The sequence below is a fragment of the Chlorocebus sabaeus genome, chromosome 16 (genome assembly GCF_047675955.1).
Source record: "Chlorocebus sabaeus isolate Y175 chromosome 16, mChlSab1.0.hap1, whole genome shotgun sequence".
NCBI classification, from domain to species: domain Eukaryota; kingdom Metazoa; phylum Chordata; class Mammalia; order Primates; family Cercopithecidae; genus Chlorocebus; species Chlorocebus sabaeus.
The window spans coordinates 47,878,468-47,902,127 of NC_132919.1; the positions used below are offsets into that span (position 1 = coordinate 47,878,468).

At 56.8% G+C, this 23,660-nt stretch overlaps 1 protein-coding gene across 22 annotated transcripts in view; it reads right to left on the reverse strand.

Moving 5' to 3' along the window:
* CACNA1G (calcium voltage-gated channel subunit alpha1 G) overlaps window positions 1-19,580 on the reverse strand; it is a 67,075-nt gene extending 47,495 nt beyond the window's left edge. For 9 of the 22 annotated variants that reach the window (XR_012088820.1, XR_012088819.1, XR_012088818.1 and 6 more), the window contains exons 1-9: window positions 18,176-19,580; window positions 10,877-10,988; window positions 10,555-10,688; window positions 10,050-10,147; window positions 7,816-7,975; window positions 6,998-7,298; window positions 6,739-6,831; window positions 3,523-4,306; window positions 1,282-1,658 (exon numbers count right to left, since the gene is read on the reverse strand). Coding sequence is in view for 17 of the 22 variants with exons in the window: in XM_008011486.3 (XP_008009677.3) it covers window positions 1,282-1,658; window positions 3,523-4,306; window positions 6,739-6,831; window positions 6,998-7,298; window positions 7,816-7,975; window positions 10,050-10,147; window positions 10,555-10,688; window positions 10,877-10,988; window positions 18,176-18,417 (2,301 nt within the window). In the remaining 5 variants the exon portion in view is untranslated. The remainder of the gene's footprint in view (window positions 1-1,281; window positions 1,659-3,522; window positions 4,307-6,738; window positions 6,832-6,997; window positions 7,299-7,815; window positions 7,976-10,049; window positions 10,148-10,554; window positions 10,689-10,876; window positions 10,989-18,175) is intronic. The other 13 variants (XM_008011493.3, XM_008011491.3, XM_008011488.3 and 10 more) reach the window with 3 other exon arrangements.
* Between the last annotated feature and the right edge of the window lie 4,080 nt (window positions 19,581-23,660).

The window sequence follows — 23,660 nt, forward strand, 5'->3', positions numbered from 1 at the left end:
TGTACCACCCTGCCTGTACCACCTGCTCGAGATGCCCCTTCCACAGAGTACTGTGCTGGTGTAGGAGCCACTCCACACCTCTGGTCTCCTCCACCTCTGCTCCTGATTGGGAGGGTGTGGAGGTGCGGAGGTGCGTGACCTTTGTTCCAAACCAGGGAAGGTTGGGTTCTGAAGGCCCAGTGCCTCCGTGCTGCCCCAGGGAAGCCAGAACACCCAGGCGAGCAGAGCCTGGGCAGACCATGAACTGCAGCACCTGCTTGCTAGCCTCTCTCCTTTTCCAAGAATCAGCCACAGGGGTGACCTGGAAGGCCAGACTTGGGGGAGGGGGAGCGACTTCTGGAAAGAACCCTGTGGAAGAGGGAGCCAAACCTAGTTGTGAGGACCCATGGTGCCTGCTTGGACCCCCAACAAGCATGCAGCCTCAGCTCATGGTGGGGGATCAGTGGGGTCCCCCAGGCTACCCTTTCTGTCTCTGCATAGCTCTAAGGGTTAGAAAAGCCTCCTCCCCCTCAGCCCAGATCCTACTGCTTGCAGCCATCAGCCCCACAAAACAAGCCTGCTTCCTCTTCCACATGACAGCCCTTCAAATATTTGAAGACAGCTTGCCTGTCCCTGCTGAGCCTTCTCTCCTCCTCACTAAACATCCCGGTTCTTAGAACGATTCCTCAAACGCAATGGTTTCAATCCCCTTGCCATGCTGGCCACTCTCATCCACCCTAAGCTGCCCTGGTTCACAGCATGGCTCCCAGACGGGAGGCCAGGAAGGACAGCCTCCCTCCCTGACCCCAACAGGCCTTCATTCCACCCAGGCGCAGGCACCCACCCTTCCCTCTGCACCCCGTTCACATGGCCCCTCCTGCCTCCAATCAGTCACACCCAGACTTAGTGGGTCAGATGGATGCCAGGGAGCCTCCAACACCCCCACTCCCCACTATACCTTCTCCAAAGACCCAAACCTCTCCCAGGGACGCGCCTCTCCCCACGTGCGGACGCTCACCACTTGTTCACATCCTTCAAAGCCAGGCTCCTCTGAGAAGCCTTGCCGGGTAGAACATACCCTGTGGCCTGCCCAGGGTGACCTCCATACTCAGAGACTTTAAACATTCCCTCTAGAGAATCTCCATGCATTGCTCCATCACCCACCTCCCCTCCTCCCTGCCAGGCTGGCTAGCAGCACGGAGAGGAAGCAGAGCACAGGAGGAGGGGTGCGGAGGGAGGTAGAAGGCCCCAGCCCCAGGCGAAAAGCAGCTGGCAGGAGCCCTGCCTCTGCCACACCCCTACCTGCTCATGGTATTCGATGCCCATGCTGAGTGTATTGACCAGGATGGCAATCATGATTCCCCGGCCAAAGTACTTGCTGTCCACAATCTTTCGGAAAGTGTCACAGATTAGCCTCCAGAAGGCCAGCACAGAGCTGGGCTCTGCATCTGGGCCCAGGCTCCGTTGCCGCCGGCTGTGGGGGTCCCGGAGGTCACTGTGCTGGGCATCTTGTGTGAACTCATAAACCGCCTCGCTGTCTGAGTCAGGCATTTCACGGTCGGCGAGCTCTACCTCCCCTGCCCCCGCCCGGGCACAGTAGGGGCAGCTGTCTGGACCAGAGGCTCCACTGTCTGCCTTCAAGCAAGGGCTGGAGATTTTGCAAGAGCTTTGGCAGGCACCTGGAACAGAAGAGTAGAGGTGAGAGGCTCCAGAGTCTCATACCTGGGGCTACCCTGCCCTTCAAGTATGTGTAAAATGAGTCAGGGAGTCTGGGGTTGTTACAGTGATGGGGTGCCAGGCACTTAGTGGGCTGGGGTGTAGAATGTCCTGCAAGGTGGGCAGTCTTGACCCACAAGACGCCCTGATGTCAATAGCACTTCATTGGCAGTCACTGCTGAGTGTCCTGGGGCTCAGAGAGGTGGCCTGGATGTCCTCTGAGATCCTGGACAGCTCCTACATCCTAGGCGACTTCAGCAAGGAGCCTCACTCCCCTTCCCCTTCCCAGAAGCCAGGCCTGCAAAACACTGCTCTGAGCAGCACTTTCCAAGGGATCCTTAAGACACGCCCACACACGTGCACTTGCACACACACCCACACCAGACACGTGCACCTGCACACGTGCTCCAGATGCACACACTTGTGTACACACTCATACTATTTGCACACCACCACATGGGCACACATACATGCACATACCAACACATGTGTGCACAAACACATTCACACACGACACATATGCCAGACACATGCACACATGTGCATGCACACACACCAAGGAAAGAGCTTCATATCGCACATGTACCTACACACATCAAGCACATGTGCCTACATATGCATATAAACATCAGACACATGCATGCACACATGCACACACACACACTTGACCCCTTCACGGACATTGACACGTACATGCATACTAGATGCACTCATGCACACACACTCAGGGACCTAGCCTGAGACATCAATGTCCCTTTAAATCCAACTTTGCTCACAGAATATGAGAACCTCAGAGACTACCAGCTAAAGCATGGATGTGGAGGCCCCCAGCTGAGGGCCTGGCCCTGGGTGGGCTCTCAGCAACATTTCCCCCTTGACTGCATCTGCACACAGGAGGGAGTCAGTAAGCACCCACTGACAGTAATCATGGGCCCAGCCTTGCCTTTTACACAGGAGGAAATAAAATCGTGGGTGCATGTGACTGTCCCACGTCCCGTGGCAGGGTAGTGGAGGAGCTGGCATAGAAACCTTTCGCTCTGGGTTCTGTGATAGCACCTTCTGGTCCCAGCCCACATTCCCACGTAACATCCCCACGAATATCCCGCTGCTCCCCACGTGCCACATCCTTCCTGAAACACAGGCCGTGGGCTGCAGCTACAGTGAACCTGTCTGCTGGGGAGAGCCCGACTTTCCTATGTGTCTCACTGCCCCCACGACACTGGGAGTTTCACCCATCAGACAAGCAGCTCCCTGAACTGGGTCTCCCCGTGCGGAGGCAATGAGACTCAGGTTTAGCCAGTGGGGCATGAAGCTGGGCACAGTCACACACCATTTCCTCTCTGAGCCTCACAACGGGGAGTCCTGAGTGTGCGCCCCGAGTCCGCCCCTCACCAACAGCACAGCCTTGGGTGAGTCAAGCAACCTCTCCAAGCCTCCTGGTTCTCATCCACACAATGAGGATGCTAAGAAAGGCTATCACCTAATGGGTAGAGAGGATCCAATGGGATTTTGCCTGCAAAGCATGTGACAGGCACACAGCCATTGCGTTGTGCAACAGTTGCTAGACATTATTGCAAACAGCACGAAGCAGGTGCTTATTACATGATAGTTACTGCTATTACGATGTAGGAATTATGATTTCCACTTTAGCAGATGAGAAAATTCGAGCTCAAAGCAGGGATGTGACTGGTTGAAGGTGCCTAAGCAATGAGAGGCAGCATGAGAATATGAGCCCTGGTCCCTCTGACTCCAGACCCCTAGTCCCCTCGGGGATGCCACCTGATCCCCAGACAAGGGCACCCACACACCTCCCCCAGGAGCTGTCACCTGTACTCTGTGTCTCCAGCAGCTTGTGCATGGAGCTGTAGGGCCCGGGTGGGATGTTGAGGCTGGTGAGGGTTGCGGGCCCAGAGCTGGCAGCCACCTCTACTAGTGCCTTCTCTTTCAGCGTCTCCGGTGGAGGGCTGGTGTGCACGGTGGGATACACCTTCCCGCTGCCCACAGTCCTGCCGGATGCCTCAGATGGGGACCTGGGAGGGGGTGCCTGGCAGCGGACTGGCTCTAAGTGGCAGTCGGCATGGTAGAAGCTGTGCACAGACTCTGCGCCACCTGGGGGGCCCCCGGAGAGGGCAGGCGTCGAGGGTGGCGGCAGCATGAGCCGGCGGGACCCATTGGCATCCCTGTCCTGGATCTCTGGGCTGGCCCGGGGGACCCTGAGCGTTCCATTGCCCAGGTGGTAGTGGTGGTGATGGTGGTGGTGGTGGTGCACCAGGTGGTGGACGGACAGGCGGCGGTGAGAGCGAGAGCAGCTGCTGCTGGGCTGGGTCTCCTGGCCCCCAAGGGGTGCTGGGCTGCTGAGCAGCCCAGCTCGCACACCTGCTGCCCGAGAGACCTGAGCCAGCCTGCGGGCTGCCTTACGAAGGATGTACACCAGGTACTTGAGCAGCTCCTCATAGCAGCTGCCGGGCTCAGAGAAGCTAGCCAGGGTGCTGGCATTGGACAGGAACCGCACACGCTGCTCCCGCATCAGCTGGCTTTCCCGCTGCTTGGTCTCTGAGAACTGCGTGGCAATCACCACCAGGCACAGGTTGATCATGAAGAAGGAGCCCACCTGTAGGGGTGGGGACAGGAAGAGGAGACGTCCTGAAGAAAAGTGAATCACAATGCCAGCCACCACATACAGAGGAATTCCTATGCGCTAGGCGCCACGCTCAGTTATTTTCCAAGCATTATCTCATTTTATTTTTAAGACAACCTCAGAAGGTGATGCTGTTGTAATCTCCATCAGACAGGTAAGGAAACTGAGGCCCAGAGAGGTCAAAGCATTTGCCCAAGATCACTCAGCTAATTCAGAGCAAGGCTAAGACTGGAACCAAGCTCTATGAAATTCCAAGATGTTGCTGTTGAACATGGTGTTATCCTGCAATCTCTCAAATTCCCTGTCCCTAGACACGCACACCTGCAGAGACGCAGTACCCTTCTGCAATTTCCAATAGGAGTAGCAAATGCTGTGGAAACGAATGCAATATTAGGGACATGGGGTTTTCAAGTTATATTGAGCCTTGAGATCTTGGCGAAAACATCATTTACAAGACTCCTACTTCTGGCCCCAATTCTAGCTGTGTGACTTTGGGAGAGACCCTTAGCCATGGGACCACGTATCTTCATCTGAAAACAGGGACCATTGGCCTCGTCTGTCCCCGTTTTCCCTGTGCCCCCCTCCCTCAGATGGGGGAGGGGTTGAACCCTTGACCCTACAGACCAGTCAAGCTGCCACCTGACTTGCTCACACTCCCCCAGTCCCCATATCCATGCCTCAGTTTCCCCAGAACTCTGGAACAGCCATTGCTTGGATAACAATCCCGAATGAAGGAAATGAATATTTATGGTGACAAAGCAGATTTTTTTTTTTCTAGATCGTGTCCTAGTAATTATGATAATTAGCTTCACTAGTGTGATTCCAGAGAGTTGTTAGGAAAGATTTTTCAGGGGGTGTGTGGGAGGGTGGAAACTAGGCCCCTTATCTCCCTGTCTGCTTCCTTCCCCCTCTACCAAGCCCACGAGGGAAAGGGAGTGGGGTGGGGGGGGCCACATGGTGAGAAGACCCCACTTCCCTGAAGCACTGGCCTCGCCCCTTGAGGTGGTGGCCAGGGATGGGAACGGGCCTCCAGCCAGGCTTCGCCCCAAGCCTGCCCACTCTTCCGCACCAGGGGAAGTTACGCAGGCAGGAGGGGGTGGCCTTGGGGACTTGCTCTTTCTCAGGGCCTACCCTCTGTCTCTCACTCACCAGGAGCTGCCTCATTTTGTGTTCTTCTCTCTCTGGAGCTAGTCCTAGGTCCTGAGTAGATCTTAATCTTTCTTAATCTCTTTCTCTCAATATCTGTCCCTCTGTCTGGCTCTGTCGTTGGCCTCTTGGTGACATGGAAGAAAGGCTGAATGTGGAGTCGTTAGCCTGGGACTGAATTCTTAGCCCCAGCCACTTACTTTCTGTGTGATCTTGGCCCAGTGACCCACCCTCTGGGGCGCCAAGTTCTCATTTAAGAGATGGGGACCACAATCCCTACCCTGGCACCTCACAGGGGACGACGAGGATTAAACAGGCAGCAGATGTTACAGCATACGTCAGCAGTGATGCCCCACTCTTGGAGATTAATACACAGCATAGGCAAAGCGCCTGGTAGGGTCAGATAAATGAGGAAACGTCGGTTTCCTCATCTGTAAAATGGAGAGGATTACGGTGAGGATTAAATGCACCAGCACATTGAAAGTGCTTAGATCAGGGGCTGGTGCATAGTAAGTGCTCAATAAATATTAGCTCAAAGTGGTAGCGATGAAGTTATTAACTACGAATGGTAGTGATTAAAACTATTAAATATTGCTGCTTTTGCCTCCGTCTTCTGCCTTCCTAAAGTCTTGCAATTTCTGAACTGGCAGGAATAAGAGATCAGGCAGCATTTAACACCAATTGATCACTGATCAGAACTTTGGGTGGAATAATTCTTTATTTGCAAGCATTTCAGGATGTTTAGCTTCTCTCCCCTCCCCCAGTAACAAGTTGCCAATTGCACTCCCCTTGTCCTTATGAAAAACAGAACTCTGTGAACATGCTAAAAAAAAACCACTGGATTCATTCAAAGGGATGAATTGAATGATATGCAAGTCATGTCTCCATAAAGCTATTAAAAAAAATCAAAACCAGAATCACCCTTTCCCATTCCCAAGTGCCCTCTAGGGGAGGTGATATCATCTCAGAGTGAGAACCATCCATTTCACCCATGAAGAAACAGAGGTCCAGAGCAGTGCTGGGGGCCTCAAGAGGAATGACTTGCCTAAGGTTCCAGTAGCAGTAAGTCCCTCCTTGACCTTGGATTTCTTCCTGACTCCGCATCTGGCGTCCCTCCTACTACATGACAGATACCCTCTGTGCAGGACTTGCCCTGAGAGCTGAAAACTTCAGACAGAACAAACTATCCCCTCTCTGGACTGCTCCCGCGGGTGTCCCCAGGATCACCCATCCCCACGGGGATCTGAGGAGTCACTCACGATGATGAGGAGGATGAAGTAGATGAAATTGTAGAAGGAATGAGCATCCATCACAAAGTACATGATGTCGACCCAGCCCTCCAGCGTGATGACCTAGGGGGTGCAGAGGGGCAGGCTGACTATGGGCCCACCAAATCCTCCTCCAGTCTCCTCCAGAGGCCTTAACCCCCACCCCAACCCTGAGAGCGACCACTCCGATCCTGGGCTGTGTCCTGGGGCTGGTGTTCTGGGGAATCTCCCAGGGCCCAGGCTGCCCCACCTGGAAGATGGCGATCCAGGCATAGCCAATGTTGTCAAAGTTGATGGCGCCCTTGAAGGGGTTGTGCTCCCCCGCTGAGCAGTTGGTGTAGTACTGGTTCCAGTTGACACAGGTGGTATTGCTGGAGCTGTTGTAGGCCTCATAGTCCAGACCACAAGGTGGGCCACCGCCCCCCTCCCCACGCAACGTGGGCACGCTTCTGCAGGACCGCATGCCGTTCTCGCGTGGCTGGGAGCAGATGAAGGGGCTCTCATCCTCATTCTCTGTCTGGTAATAGCGCTCCAGGTCCACGCTTAGAGGGCTGCAGGATGGGAAGGGGAACAGGGGTGAGGCTGGGGAGTGGGCTCTCCAGGGAGAGGGCCCAGGAAGAAAGAGATGGCATGAGTGCTCGAGGCACACAGGGTAAGCAGGGCAGAACCAAGAATGGGGAAGGGACTGGGCAGGGAAGGGATTTGTGGGCACCAGGAGCATGAGGCCTGAGTGGGGAGACTCCAGACTTAGGATGTTGGAAGGTCACATACTAGAATGGTGGTTTTCAAATGTTGCTGCACATTAGGATCACTGGAGGGGTTTAAAAAATCTCTGCATCCAAGCTGAGCCCCAGACCAACGAAATCAGAATCTCTGGAGGTGGCACCCAGGCATCAGTACTTTTTAAAACTCCCCAGGTGGTTCCAACGGGTAGCCAAGTTCGAGAACCAGATATGTCTCAGATGTTAGAACAGGTTTGTCGGTAGCAACTGGAAGTGAGGAACTGGTGGGGGGTGCCCCAGCCCCACCACCACTCCCAGGTCCTCCCAGACCCTGTCCACCACTCACAGGCTGAAATTCTCAGGTAGGAAGCATCGATTCCGAAGCAGCCCTGCCCACAGCTGGACGCCGACGATGCCAAAGATGAAGAAGACGAAGAAGCAGAGCAGCAGGACGTTGCCCAGCATGGGCAGTGTGTCCAGCAACAACGTGACAAGGATGCGCATGCCTGTGGGGGCAGAAGCCACGCTGGGGACACCAGGCTGGCCGGGCTAGGCTGACTGCCACGGCCCGGCAGCACTCCTGGAGGGGCCCCACCAGGGACTCTGAGGCTGAGACGGCCCGGCTCAAGCTGGAGGGGAGACCAACAGACACCTCTGACTCCCCAGATAGCCTCTGCAGCCCCTTACCCCGACCCACTTCCCCTTGTGGCTTGCCCATAGTAATCTGCACCGTACCACTGACAGTGAGCTAGGGAAATTGTGGCCCCTCCTAACTCTCCCAACATCATCACATGTGGATAATGTCACTCCCAATTTACAGATGAGAAGTCTGAAGCTCAGAGAAATGACTTGACTCACCCAGTATCACACAGCTGCTAAGTGTAGGTGCCGGAACTTGAACCCAGGCTTTGGGCTTCCGAATCCCTCTCCAACACACACCCACACCCGCACACACTCACACGCACACTCCCTACCTACTTCCTTCTCTCAACAGGCACAGTCACTTGACCTTTCTAAGTTATCACCACCAGAGTCATTAGGGAAACTGAGGCAGCGAACTCCAGGAGGAATGACAGTGGGCAGGAATCTCATTTTGAGAGCCAGCTCCTAGGCTGGGGCCAAGATGCCCTGTGCGTCACTACGGCTCTGAGCCCCACTGCTCTGAATCTATTCCCTGCGTGGTCCAGATCCCCAAATCAGGACCTGAAGAGACACAATACTGTCTTCTCAGAAGTCCATCAATTTACAACCCCCTCCACAGGGAAAGCCACTGAAACCCCCTCCTCAAAAGCCCTATTAGGGTTACTGCCCTCTCACTGCATTCCAGGTCTAGAACCCAATCGGCCCAAATGGTCTGAACCAGCCCCCAGTTTGCCAAGCCCTCATCAAGCAGACAGATCTCTAATGGCTGGCTTCACCCTCAAAGTGCCATCTATGGCCCCCTGCCCCCTCCAGAGCAAAAGCTGCTAAGCAGCAGCTAATTAACCCTCTTGGTGACTGCAGTGCCCAGCCCCGCCCCTGCCAGCCCAGTCTTCTCACTCCCTCCCCCTCCTCCTACCCCACCCCCCTTCAGCTTCTCTGTGCTCCAACTGAGATCAATTCCTCGGGGTTTGTATTAAGGGAATTACACCGGTGGTTAGACAGAGGCCTATAAATCTGCCAGCCATCACCTGGGGCGGGAGAGGAGGCAAGGCATGCCCCTCTTCTGGAGCTCCTGTTAACACCAACACACCCCGAGCCCCAGAGGACACGTTCAACAGCTCTGCCCTCCCAGGGGCAGCAGCAACATCACACTCACACACACATACACACACACACACACACACACACAGAGCGCAGGGGGCTGCTGCATCAGGTACACAACCAGGCACTGAGCCCCAGAAACATGCGTTCCCCGCCAACCACCCCACTTCTAGGACCACAGCAGGGACCATCTGCAGCTTGTGTAGGTTGGGGAGTTGCAAAGGGGCCTGAGCAAATGGAGGGGGCAGGATGTAGGGGGAACCAGAGCTGCCAAAGCCTGGCTGGCTCCAGAAACCAATGCAGTTTAATTTAGATAATGGGCCCGGCAGTTGCTGCAACGGGTTGGAAGGCGGTGGGAAGGAGGAAGGGGACAGAGGCGGAGGGTGAGACATGGAGTGGCCTTGTCTTGAGAGAAGTCATGTTCAGCGTGGCCAGCATGTCTCACCAGCAAGAACCAGATTGTATGAGAGGCTGTTCTGGCTAGAAAAGGCCATTAGCACCTTGCATCCACTCCTTGTCTGTCAGCCTCTCCAGTCCCCACACCTCTATCCTCCCAGGGGGAGTGGTCATCTAGCTGAAGGGAAAGGCTCATCTGAGATGTTTCTGAGATTCTGACCTAAAGCCAGGCTAAAATGAGGCAGGGTCTTCCCAGGTAACTCCCATAGTGCCACAGTCAGAGATCCATTTTGTTCCAGCAACCCCAGCTCCCCGCTGAGCCCTTCTCTGATGGGGCCTGTGAGGGGTCAGGTGAGGACACAGTGGTAGAGGTGGGGTCTGAGATTTCCACATTTCCTCCTGGGGCTCTCTTCAGGGGCTGAGGGCTGAGGGGTCACTCACTGGGCACCCGGTTAATGGCCCTGAGCGGTCGCAGCACACGGACTGTCCTGACAGCTGAGAAGCTGACGTTCTGCAGGTCCAGCGAGTACTCCAACATCCTGCAGGGAGGGGCCCAAAGGGAGGCCCTTTGAGTCTGAGGCCACGGTGGGGTCAAAAGAGGTCAATGAGGAATCCTGCTTTAAGGGCAGCAGGACGACCTCTGAGTCCTTTTTCTCCTTCACCAAGGGACCCTGAAGATCTGGCTCTGTCTGGGGGACAAGGCTACCCCCAAGACAAGGACAGACTGCCCATCAGAGAAGGGGGCAGAATTAGGAAGAGGGCCTTGGAATTTAGAATATAGGCTACAGTGCTAGAGGCAGGGCAGCCTCAGATCCTCAGGAGACAGCCCAGGGAGAAAGTGGTGCTGTAACTGGGCTGGAGCTGGGAGGTCAAAGGCCCAGAGCCCTGAACCTGGGGAAGGGACCGATCTGATCCATTGCTCTCCCACCCCAGCCCAGGCCCTCACCCTGCAATGACGATGAAAAAGTCAAGCCGGTTCCAAGTGTCTCCCAGGTAACACTTTTTCCCAAAGATGCCCAAGGCCACCATCTTCACCACCATCTCCACGGCGAAGAAGGCAAAGATGAAGTCATCAAAGGCCTGATGTGGGGACAAGAGGTGGCTGAAACTGAGAAGTGGGTGAGGGAATACCCTTTAGTCCCACCCTAGCCCCCACCAGTTGGGTCAGGGCCTCTTGCAGAGGAGTAGGGGGTATTAAGATTAGGAGGGGCCAACCCCCAACACACACACACACACACACACACACACACACACACACACACACTCACCTGCAGGATCCGGCAGCGCTGGGAGTCACAGGCGATGTCCTCACACGGCCGGAACATGCCCAGGGTCACACAGTTGAGAAGGATGACCAACATGCTGATACGCTCAAACCAGGTACAGGCAGTCAAGGAAACAGCTGGCCAAGGCTGGAGCTGAGGCCAGCCCCCTGCCCTGCCCTAACACCTCCTCCTTGTTTACCTCCTGGCTCCATCTGAGGCTAAGCAGGTGTGGTGCCAGGGACCTGACCTACATGTCAGACCAGCCCCCAGCCCCAGGCTCCCCATCAGAGAAGGGGAGTCCCACCTTGGTCATCTCACCTCTCTGGACCTAGCTTCCTCATCTGTAAAGGAAGACAAGCCACAAATACCCTGACTATTTGCACAAGTCATTTGGGGAATAAATCGATCATGCCTGTGGAAATGCCAGACACCATGAGTTTGCTGCAGAATCTGAATCCTATTCTCCCTACCTCACAGGGTAGATGTGAGAAGCAAATGAGATACTGTATATGAATGTGTTATACAAACCTAAAGTCGGATTATGCCTGCCTTACAGTTTACCAAGCACTTTCACACAATGCCACAGTTGATGCTCACAACAGCCCTCTGAAGTATCCGGGCTAGATCATTTTCTTCCCCAAAACTCGAGGAAGTTGAGGCCCAGGAATGCCAAAGTCATATGCTGAAGGTCACCCGAGAAGCCAGGATGAGACAGTGGTTTCTAAGCTCCTGATCTATGATAGTTTCCTCTGTACACCATAGCTGCTCAGGCAGGCAGAACTGCCTGTCATGACCACCCTGGCACTAGGTGGAAGGTAGACGTCCACAGCTGCAGTCCCCCTTGCTACAGCACCAGAGCTCGGGGCTCCCTCTTCCACCACCAGCCTCCCAACCTCTCAACACCCTCAAATGACCACTAGGCACATTCACACATTTAAATATTGAGGACCCATTATGTGTCAGGCACCATGCCGGGCACAGCTCCCAAGCCATGCAGAGTGGACAATGTCTACCCCCTCCCCCAAGAGGCCATTGCCACCATCACATCTGCTTGTGGCTTCCAGCCCAGACTAGCCAAAACAGCAAGTGGGAGGGAGGGGTTCTTTCTAAACCCTGGGTCTTTCCACACAGTGGATTCTATGGAGTGACTCATTTCCAGCCCATCAGCAGGAGAATGTACAAAAGGGCCTCTGGACCTTAGGAGGTTCCAGGCACTGGACTCACAGTTAAATGACCAAGTATCCTATTTTCTTTAAGGAAAATATGAGAAGGGTGGGGAAGAGTAAAGACACTAGAAAAGATCAGAGAGCAGGAGATTGGGGAAAGGAGACCAGAGACCCCCCAGGGGAATGGGGATGGGGGAGGTACTGTGGCAGCTCCTGGCATGACCCACCAAGTCAGACTCTGTAGGGCCCAGAGCAGGTGGAATCTTGCTTCTGGAATGAGAAGGCTTCGGCCAGGCATGAAGAGGCCAGCAGGAATGTTCAGGAACCTATGGACCTTCCTCCCAGCTGGTTCCAGTCACAGGCCATCTCTTCTGACTCCCAAGCCACATGCCCTCCCCCACAGCCCATGACTCCCTCAAACCCCTGACAGCCCTCCCCCTTCTCTTCTCCACCACCCAGGCCCCTTTCCCCTAGACTCACATCCCTGCTCGCCACCTGTCTGTGGTACCGAGTCCTAAGGCACTGCGGTTTCCCTAACCCCCACCTCCTTACAAGAATAAGAGGGTTTTTTTGTTTTTTAAAAAAAGTTCTAGGTTTTTGGGGGCAAGGAGATGGGAGGGAGGAAATAAAAAGTGTTCTGTTTCCATGAAATTGTTTTTCTGAGTGGAGCCAGAGTGCAGTGGATCTCTCCCCAGAATGGGGGTCAGCCAGGGGTCACCCTGGAAAAAGGGGGACAGGAAGGGAGCCATCATTTGGAAAGGGAAAGACCCCGTTACCCTCAAGAACTGGTCTGCTTTCCCCACACAGGTCCCCTCCTCTCCTCTGCAGGGAAAGGGGAGTCTGGAAGGAGCCCATGTGAGCGAATGTCTCTATGTGGAGGGGCAGATCTCTGAGGAAGAGGGGCTCCCAGGACATCTAATTGGACCCCTCTAATGGCACAGTTCCACCATATTAGTCATCTGTGCACTTGTCAACCTCCCCTGCTGAGCTGGGGCTCCTGACAGGCAGGGGCATTCCGATACGTCTTTATATCCCCTACAGAGCTTGCTCTAGTGCCTGGCACGGAGCAGATGATCCATACCTGGGAAGACTGAATGAATGAATGAATGAATCAACCAATCAATCAATCTCTTTGCCTAGAAGCCAGATGTGTCTCCCCATTCAGGTTTTCCTGCCTTGTTTCCCTTGATAGAGGTGAACTGCTTATAACTGTGGAGGAAGGTACAGAAGTGACCTCCACAGAGGAGCTGCCCCTCTTTCTGTCCCCACCTTACTCAGGCTCAGACTGGAGGCCTCTTACAGGCAGAGTCTGCCCCCAGATAACCTCATGCACAGCTCTGGACCATGGCAGCCCCTTCTTAAGGGTCCCCTGGCAATTCAGCCTACTTCCAGGTAACATCCTGCCCACCGTGTACAGCTCTCCTTCCACGACAGGTAAGCATAAATGGACAGGGAAGAGAACAAGGTACATGACAATTTGGGACAATCTGAATAGAGGAATAATTAACGGGGGGGGGGGTGGTCTTTCACCCTTCTCAGATAGGGCTCGTTTCCTTGGGAACCTGGCAGTATGTCACTGTGTGATGTTCTTCTGTTGCCATAACGACAGGAGGATGTGTCACCAGGTGGTGTGGATTTGTTGTCATGGTAATTAAAGAGACCCTTCTCACATGATCTCCTTTACTGAGGCTGTTATCTTGTCCTTATGCAGGGGAGGAGAATCAGGGAGACCCACAGGTTATCAGGTTGGGGGGAAACCATGTGACAGATCCCCATGGTAACCAAGGGAACGGGGGACACTGGTTGCCATAGTGACTATGAGAGACCTGTGCAGTCACATGTCTACTGTTGCTATGGTGACTGTCCGGGCTGGAGTGGATCCCAAAGAGGGGGTAGGAGAGGGGAGGATCTTTCTTCTCCCCACAACCCACCATCAAAAGCAGAGAAAAAGGAAACGGCAGAGAGAGGAACCCCACTTCCATCCCTCCTCCTTTCCTCCCTCGTGGGAGAGAGAACTAGAGCATGTTATCTCCACAAATGAGTCCTCTCTGTGGGGCTTTATCTAGATAGAGCCGTTGCTTAGCCTGGCAGCCACAAGGGTGAGCAAAGCAGGGAGAGGAGGGGGGTGGCCGGGACACCTCTAGGGACACAGGGGCTCTGGGCATGAGCTGAAAGGGAAGCAGGCCCTCCAGTTGCCCCATTCCCACCCAGGAGACTGGAAATGTGAGACTAAGGAACAGTGAGGAGAAAATGGGCCTGGACCCAGGAGTCCTGGCATTCTAGTGAGGAGGTAGCGGGCTAGGTCCTTGCCTCACCCATCCCACAGAGAGGCTGGTGTCTATCGGATTCGGCAACCCCTAAGGGTAACGGGATGTAGGGGCTCTGCCCTGCTCCAAAGCTCAAAGGGGGATTCCCCCAGCAGAACCCCTCCCATTCCTACAAGCCCATTTCCCTGTGGTTCCCCCCCACCACGCTTCAGTGTGTGGGTGTAGGGGGAGAGAGGCTTCCAGCTGAACTGAAAACTGAAGCTCACAGAAAGGCAGCCGGCTCCACCCAGAGACAGAGCCATGAGACACAGAGACACAAGAGAGGCGGCCCGCTGGAATCTTTGGGAGGGGAAATAGGCCAGAAATCTGATTCAAACGTCTGTGACTCTGTGTGTGTGTGTGTGTGTGTCTGTGTGTGTGTGTGTGCGCGCGCGCGTGCGCATGTCTCCGTGTGAGCAGTTGTGTCTGTCGCCATCCTGGCTGAGGCAGGCAGGGCGGGGTGAGTGCTGGGCGGGAGCAGGCGAGGGTGAGGGGGGGCTGTGTGGTGGGGGTAATCCCAGGAATGGTTCCAACTGGCACTACGGGTGATGGGGAGTCCCCCAACAGAGCAGCGGAGCGGAGCGGGTGGGAATGAGTGTATGTGTGACCCAGAAGGAAAGTGGGCCTGGGGCAGAAAGCATGCCAAGGGGTGATCTGGCCCCCCTCAATCCCATTCAATTCTCCTGCCCCAGTCCTTCTCCCCAGAATCTCCTCTGGCGAGCTTAGGGTTTGGAAATTAAATTGGAGGAAGGAATTGATGAAGAGACAGAAAGAACACTCCCCCCACCATTTCCTCTGAGGACAGAAATGGAGAATTCTCCCTAGGTAAGAGAAATAGGCAGACTTGGGGCACTGGGACAGTGTGGCAAGGAAGGCTCCAGAAACTCCTGTTCCCCCACCCCTCTAGAGGGACACACTCAGACACACAGAGTGACGCACAGGCACTCACTCACACTCACTTCTGGAAGCCATTAGGGCTCCTGCCGTTCAGGCCTCCCCCCCTCCTCCCCCAACTCCTGGCAGGCTCCCCTCTCCCCCTCTGGCCCCCCTCCCACTCCCCCTCTCTCGGCATCCCAAATGCCAGCCTGTGATTTCCAAATGAGAAAAAGCTGTGCTGGGCTCTGAGCTTGGAGAAACTCCTACACAAACTTCCAGATGTGACACAACAGCCAGAGAGGGAATGCGGAGGAACTCCTCCCCGAGAGGGGAGCGCACTCCCTCACACTCGCAGGAACACGTATTGGAAAGGCCAGCATGCTCCCCTCCGATCTGAGGCAGGGGTGACTGTCTGCCAGTACCCCTGCTCTCCACACCAAAGCTTGCACTTCTGTACCTTTTGCTGTTCTCCCTTCCCAACACACACACACAGACACACACACACACACACACACACACACACTTCCTACCTGGGTCTAGATCTCCTCTCTAGGAAACCTGGTCTCTTAAAAAGGTGAGGCCAAGAAGTAGAATGTGCCAAGAAAAGCCTAACTAGCTTCAGTTAGTTGGGGGGTGGAGGGGAGTGTCCTTATGTCTTTCAGGCTCAGAGGTGTAGATGAACCCTCTTGAAGCCTGGGGGGAGTCACAGATACCACAAAGAGAAAGAGGGAGGCCCAGAAGGCAGTTCAAAGCCCCTCTGGCAGCAAAAATACAGGTGTCTCCTGGTACTTGGGTAGGATGGCAGTGGTGAGGGGCAAAGCTTAGGCAGTCCTCTGCCAAAAAAATTGTTCTCAACCCATCCTCAGCCAATCCAGGCTTCTCCAGACCTAGTAACGCTGATGCCCCACACCCCAGACTACCACTCCCCTGGGGGAAGCTGCTCCCCAACTCCCAAGGTGAGTGCTATCCTCCTACCTCTCTTCTCCCATGCCAGGCCTCAACACTTGCCCCCGCCCAGACCCCTCAGTGAAGGAGTCTGCCTCCAGACCCTCCACTAGCACCTGGAGATAAGGCAGGTGAGAAGAGATGCTAGCCTAGAGGTCTGTTTTCAGGGAGAGGGGAGAGAAGAGCTCTCTCTACCTCCCCTGGGACCCTTGAGAAGGAGGACATAGAGGTTGATGCTTTTTCCCATTCGTGGAAGGCGTAAATGGTTAGGGGCAGAGAGGAGAGTCGCTCATAACCCATCCTTTCCAGCCATATCAGTTCTCCATCTCCATCCCTGCCTTGGAGAAAGGGGCCTGGGGGTGGGGGCTCAAACCTCAAGATTGTGCCTATTCAGCAGGAACACAGACCTCTGAGGCCTTCACCTCTCTTTCTGCAGCTCAGAGAGAAAGGAAGAAGGGGCAGGGGATGAGGAGAGGGTGTGATGAGGGGAGCTTCCCAAAGACCCACAAGGTGTAGAGGATGGGGGTGGGGGGCCATAAGCTCATCCCTGCTTTGCGCACTAGAGGCAGCAGAGCTGCAGAGAGTGAGGGCGGCACCAACCTTCCCACCCCCCCTTCTTCAAAGCAGAGTCCCGGCTAGGCTCACAGGGGCTACAAGGGAGACCTGGGGTCTCTCACCCTGGGTCTATAAGAACCTCTGAGCTGGAAGGAAGGAGCCCAGAGAAGCTGTCCAGACCTGGGACTGCAGCAACACCTCCCCTCCACCTTTCCTTCCCCCGGTGGCAGGACACACCGGGGAGCCTGGGGCCAGGCGTCTATCAAGTGGTGCTTTGTGCTAGGGGCTGACCAGGCTGGGGTCTCCCCTACCACTCCAGCCTGGGCAGACAGGGGGCAGTGCTAAATCCATCTCCCTGGAATGTGGGGCTTGCATTCCCCAAATCTATCTGCGGAGTCTACACTGGGGTGGTAGACCCGAGTCCTCCTTAGTGAACACACTCACAGTATTACGGTCCCCCCAATACTTTCGCAGGCCTGCAGTCCCCCATACCTGGTCTGCAGGAGCACTCTTTATTTGTGAAAGGAGAGGAGTAACCTGGACCAGCTTAATCCCATCCCCCACTTGCTAAAAAAGCTCTTGCCACCGTCTTTCCCTCCACAAGAAAAATCCAGCACAAAACTCCCCAACCCAACCTTAAGCATCCTGCATCGAATGGAGATCGGGTAGAAGGAGGCACTCGCGGCACTGGGCTCTAGCGGAAAGGGGTTCCACTCCCAGCTCTGGGGGCAGACAGCTCCCCTCCACCACATCTTGTTCTCATTCTGCGCCCCTGACATCAGCCGCCGCCGGAATCTCCTTGTTGTGCCTCCAACCCGCGAGGTGGGGGGTGAGGTGGGCCAGGACCTGTTCCCCGCCCCCCCAACATCTCCCTCTGTGTCAGTAAAAACCTCAGCCTCAAGGACTAGGTTGGGGGATCAGACCCTAGAATCCGCCGCAAACTTTGGGGCGGGGGAAGGAGGGAAACCCAGGAGATTGCGGTCCCCCCTCCTCCGTCCCCGCAGCTTCCTCCCCACCGCCTCTCCCCCTCCACACCAAACTCGGAAACCAAACCCAGCTCGCTAACCGGCGCGGGCAGAGTACAGCTCCCAGGCTCCCGAAGCTTCCCACATCTGGAGGATGACGACCCTCCCCTGCCCACATCTGGAGGGCATCCAGCTGCGAGCCAGCGGGGCACAGCTCTCTTCTCCTGGCCTGGATTCCACCCCCCACCCAGGAGGACTGAGATGTGTGTAAGGAGGTGGGGTAAGCCCGGGTTACCGACGAGACCTGCTCGCGTCTCCGCTCCCACTCTGGTGCCCCCTCCCCTCCCTGGCAGTCCCCCTCTCATCCGCCCACCCTCCGGGCTCACTTCTCCGACTCACCTGGCGGTGGATCCTCTTACCCCCGACCCCCGGTGGTGCGGCCCGTCCCCCTTCCGACCCCGCGCCTGGCCGTCGTGCCCCGAAGGATATGGGTTACAGACCGTGCGGAGACACCAGCTCCGCGGGCGGCTGTCCTGGCTCAAGTAGAAGAAAACCACCGGGGCCAGCGCCGGGTACGGCAGTCCCTCCGCCTCGGAGTCCGCGCTGCCCGGGTCCTTTTCTGCTGACCCCGGCCCCGGCCGGCCCCCGGCCCCCGACAGGTCGTTGAGCCGCATGAAGCTCCGGGGCTGTCCCGACTCCTCTGCGCCCGCTCCATCCTCCTCCTCGTCCATCCTCTGGCCAGCCGGGGCCCCGGGCGGTCCGGAGAGGGGCAAGCGGCGCCCCTCCGAGGAGGTGTCCTCACGCAACCCGGGAGCCCCGGCAGGGGCACATCTGGGGGGCTCTAGGGCGCAAGCTGAGCCCCCGGGAGGGCCAGTTCAGTCCAGCTCCCCCTGCCCGCAGGGGCATGCTGCCCGCGGGGCGCCGGGGCGCAGGGAAACCCCGCCCGGCGCAAGTCCCGCTTCCCCTGCGCCCCTGGGGCTCCCCGGGCCAGCCGGCCGGCTCCCCCTCACTTTGTTCCGGCTTCTTCGCTTCGCGCCCAGGCTCCGGTTGCCGGATTCGGCGCTACCTTCGGCGAAGCGGCCCCGAGAGGGCGAGCGAAAAGGGGGGCAGCGGCGAAGGGCGGGGGTCCGGGGAGGGGCGCCCCCTCTTCCCGCGGCGCAGCTGGAGCCGGATCTAAGGGGTCAGCATCGTCCCGGCTCCGCGCCAGGCGGCGGGGGAGGGGAGGAGGGATCTCTTTAGGGGTGGGCTTGGAGGGGGTGGGGGCGGCTCCTTCCCCCGCCCCGCGGCGGGCTCACGGTCCGGGAGGGGCGGGGAGACGGTGGGGGGCAGTCCCGGGCAGGAGTGGAGGCGGAGATGCCGCCGCCGCAGCCGCCGCGGTGGCTGCCGCTGCCGTAGCTGTCGCCGGCGCCACTGCCTCCTCCTCCGGCCGAGACGCGGAGCGAGCGAGCGAAAGCGGCGGCGAGGAGCCCGGCGCACACCACAGCTGGATCCCTCACTCCAACTTCAAGCCTCGGCCCCGCCCCCAGACAGCCCCGCAGCCAATCGCCGGACGCCGCCGGCCCCGAACCGCGCGTCCATTGGCGGTCCGCCGTGGCAGTGCGGGCGGGAGCGCCGGGAGAGAACCACAGCTGGAATCCGATTCCCACCCCAAAATCCAGGACCGCCCCTCTCTCCTCCCCTTGCCCCTGGGTCCGCTCCCGAAGGCTGGAGCCAATCAGACTGCTGCCCAGACCGAACCCACTTTCCTATTGGCCATTGGGGTCTTTGGGACTCCCTTGGAGGGAGCCCGAAGAATCAGAGTATTCGGCGCGGGGTCCTGGCGTAGCGCCGCAGGCCCCACGCATCCTTTGTCCACGACCCCTGATTTGGGCCGCAGCCGGAGGGCGGAGCTCAGCTCTGGGCGGGCCTGGGGAAGAAAAGAGACAGGCGGCACGGGGGTGAGGGTTGTGACCGGGGGTCCCAGAGCGAAATCCCAGGTCTCCACCAGGTTAATCTCCCACCGTGGAATTGAGCTTGGCTGCCGTACTGGGGAAGTGAAGGAGCGGAGCTGGATGTCCCGGGGGTGGGGCTTCAGGCTGCAGGGGGCCGGTCTTGGAGAAACGGGCGGAGCTCGAGAAAGGCTGGGACAGGCATGGTCTGGGCGTGGCCTCCACAAATCTCTTGGGCTTATTGGTCATGCTCCCGAGTCCAGTTCTGAGACTTTGACCCTGACCTCGTAGCCCTAACCCGCTGGACCTGACCTCACGTTGAAGCTTCTGGCTTCATCCCCTTACCCCTAGGGACCTTTTGAAGGGCGTGGACTCCACGGAGGGGATTCGTGCTTGAACACGTGGCCCCAGGCAGGTCGCGCTGGACCGCAGAGCCCGGATCCCCAGGAGCGACTGCGGAGCAGGGCAAGGACCCCTAAGAAGGAACCTGTGGGGGTCTCGAGTGTGTGGGAAGGGGCGGAAGCACAGAGCTGGGCTTTATCGACTCGACCTTCAAAGTCCCCACCACCGCCACTCCCCAACTTCGTGCCTCAGTTTCTCTTAAGTCCCTATGTGGCTTAGGGAAAGAGTGTCCGCGGAACTGGAACTTCGCGGGTCTGCCGCCTTCACTCACCTCCACTCCACCGGCAGCGGGCCCTCGTGGGTTTGTGCTTTCCACGCGCGCACACGCACGCGCAGACCCCGGCCCTTGCCCCGCCTACCTCCCCAAGTTCTGGGGCTCAGTCGACTCTAGCTCTCTCCTGCCGCCGGCACCACTCCAGAAAGCTGTGGGTAACCGGGAGCGGAGCGCCGCGGGTGTGCTGGGCGCCGGTGGAGGGGGAAACATCGAGGATTAGACGCCGGGAAGCACTTCCCCAACATCTGCGAGAGGTAGACACGGCGGAACCTAGTGGGTCAGTTCCCTCTCCGGAGATTTTGGGGCGCTTACGCCACTGCGGAGAGGGGGAGGGATGGGCGGGATGACCTCCATCAACACCCCTCACGTTGTTGAGGCCATCACCCCTGGGCGTTGTTCACTCTCCTAAGGCTGCGCCACCCACGCAGCCCCCGCGCATCTCCCGCTACCGCAGAGGGTTGGGGTCGTCTCAGTTCCCACCCCGGCCGATGGGCGGAGGGGATGGGGGAAGTGGCAGAGTGGCTGCTGCGCCGTCGTCTCCCTGGTTGCCCTTTCGCCGAATCCATGCACCGAGTTGTGCAAATGAGGCCGAGCGGGCTCATTTGCATTTCATGCTAATGAGCAGATCCCCTAAGTGCCTTTTTTTCCTGGCGGGAGTCTCTGCTCTCATTCTGAGTATGCGGCGCTGGAGTCTTGAACTCCATGCCGTCTTCTGGGAGAGGGGGGCTATTTATGGTTGCTCCGCGCGTCTGACACCTTCTTCCCTCCCGCGAGTCCGCAGTCTGCCGGGTCGGCCTGCCCTTCCCGCCAGGATAGAGGCCCCGGGGCTGGCGCGAGAAGTAGGGACACTCATCACCTCTTCTTTGCAGAGGGGAAAATGAGGGCAGAGAGGCTGGCCCAGCCCAATGATCAGGTCCCCTGGTGGTCAGCAGGCCCCACACCCTCATCCATCATCCTGGCCACCCCTGGACTCTGGGCTGAACTCTGTTCTAGAACACGCCTGAAAGGAGGGCAGGCACAAACGCACCATCTGGATAAACTGAGATCCACATGCACTTCCCTAGGTTCAGGACCTAGGGAAGACCGGCCAGGCAAGACAGGATCTGATCCCTGTACTCAGTATGTTGGGGCTGATGGCCAGTCGGAGATGCTTACCCTTATCCTGAGTGCCAGAGAGGAGGCAGAGGCAGGACCCACAGGGAAGGCAAAGAAGACCTGAAACCATCTTTATTTCACTCCAGCCCTCCAAGCCTCAGCTCTGACATCACCTCCTCAGAGTGGCCTTCTTTCCCGCAAGTATTTCAATGCCTCTTAAGTGCCAGGGTGCTTAGGATACAGCACCGAGCCAGACACAAGTCTGGAACTTCACAGCACCTAGCGCAGGCTGGGATTTTATGTTTGTGTTTGCAGTAATGAAATGCTTGTCTCACCATCTAGGCTCTGTGTTCCCAGAGGGGCTATGTTCATTTTGCTCACCAGGGCCTTATCTAGTGTCAGGCACAAAGTTGTTAGGTGAATGAATGACCTCAGGCAGGGAAAAGTAAACAAAGGGACAAGAAATTCCTTTCTTTGGGCCTCAGTTTCCCAACAAAGACGCTAAGCCTAAGAGCTTTTCTGGGTTTGAGGAAGAACTCCCCATATATACCCTGCTCAGGCAGCCCCTCCAACCCCCTCCAGCCCTGCCTTTACCCCTCCCTCACAGCCCATCTGGCTCCCTGCGGAGCTAAGATAATCTTCCCATCTGTGATACCCTTTGCTCAGGGATGATACAACCATTATCCCATTTAGTCACCTTAACAGCCCTGAGAGCTGAGTGGGCGGCCCCCCACCTTTCAGATAAGGAAGGGGGGTGCTCAGAAAGATGAAGTTACTTAAGTGACTGCCCAAATGGTATGGCCCTGTCTCCAGTGACCCTGGCCCACAGGTGTTCCGCTGGTATAACTGGGTGCACACCCAAGAGGGACCAGCAAAGGGGAAGGGATACTACAGGAACTCTTACAATCCTGCTTCTGAGTGAGATTTATGTGGGACCCTGCCCTCTTTAGAAATTCAAGCACTGCCCTCTTTAGAAATTCAATTCAACTAACCCTTTAAGGAGGTAACTCCTTCTTCCCAACCCATTTACAAAATCCCATCACCGCGTGCACGTCTCATCCCAGGAGAGAGAGAGGAGCTGCTGAGCAGAAAGCAGACTGGCTGCAGGGACAGAAGACACCAAGGGCACCCTCTCTCACAGCTGCGCCTGGACCTCCTGCGAGAAGAGGAAGCCTTAGGGGTCCTTATTGTACCCTGAAGACCCCAGAGAGAACCAGAAGTGCTGAGGGGTTGCAGGCCGGTCTCTTACCTTCTCTGGGCCTCGAATATTTATCCATATGAGGCTAAAGGTACCTGCCTCACCAACTCATTCATGAGGGTCAATGGGACGACAGTGGCAAGAGGGCTTGGCACACTGCCCAGACTGTTCTAAAGCCAGGGCTGGGGCTGCCAAAAAGGCCACCTGTGCTTCACCATGCTCCATCCTCCTTCCCTGCCACCTCCCCAGGCCAGGCTCCACTTGTCCAGCTCTCTGACTTCCTGGCAAGGTTGAGTGGGCTCCAGCTAGGAAGGGGCCAGCTGACCTTGTTGGCCGGAGCACTAATCCCCTCCAGATGGGCTGGTGGCTTGCAGTGAGGGCCTGGCTGCCCAGACAGAGTTGACTCTGGTCCCAGTGACTATGTGTGGCTGTGTGTGACCGTGTGAAGGGAGCAATTCCATCCAGTCTCCCGGTTCCTTCCTGCTTCACTCCTCCCCACTGCTGACATCCCCCACAAGCAGTGGCCCCATGAAGGCCTTCTTGTCTCTAGTAGCCTCTTTTGGCTTTCTGTGTTGCTTATCTTGGGGGCTGAGGATGCCTGGCTCAGCCGATTCCCAAAGGCCTCAGAGAGACAGCTCCTCCCCATGCTTTCCCCACTCCCTGTCAGCCCCATCACTCTGCACCTGCCCTTCCCAAAGCAATTGTCCCAGTCCCCATCCCTCAACCCATGGAAGCTAGATGGGGTTTCTGGAGCCTGGGAAGATGTATGTGTCAAGGACGGGACTCAGGAGCATTTCCCAACATTTAGGGGAAAGAATGAGGTCGCAGGAAGACTTTCTCTGCAGCAAGAAGGACTCAGATAGATTTGGGGAAGGACTTCCAACCCAACATGTTCCAAACAAAAGAGAACTCTTTCTTTGGACCAGCTTGTATGAAAGCAGATGGATGGACAACATGGCCTCCTGCAAGGAGGACTTGCTTCCATCTTTTCGAGGCTGGGGCTAGATGGACACCCCAAAAGAAATGTATTAGTCGTGACAATAGCAGCTCCCACAATGCACCAGGGCATATGCAACG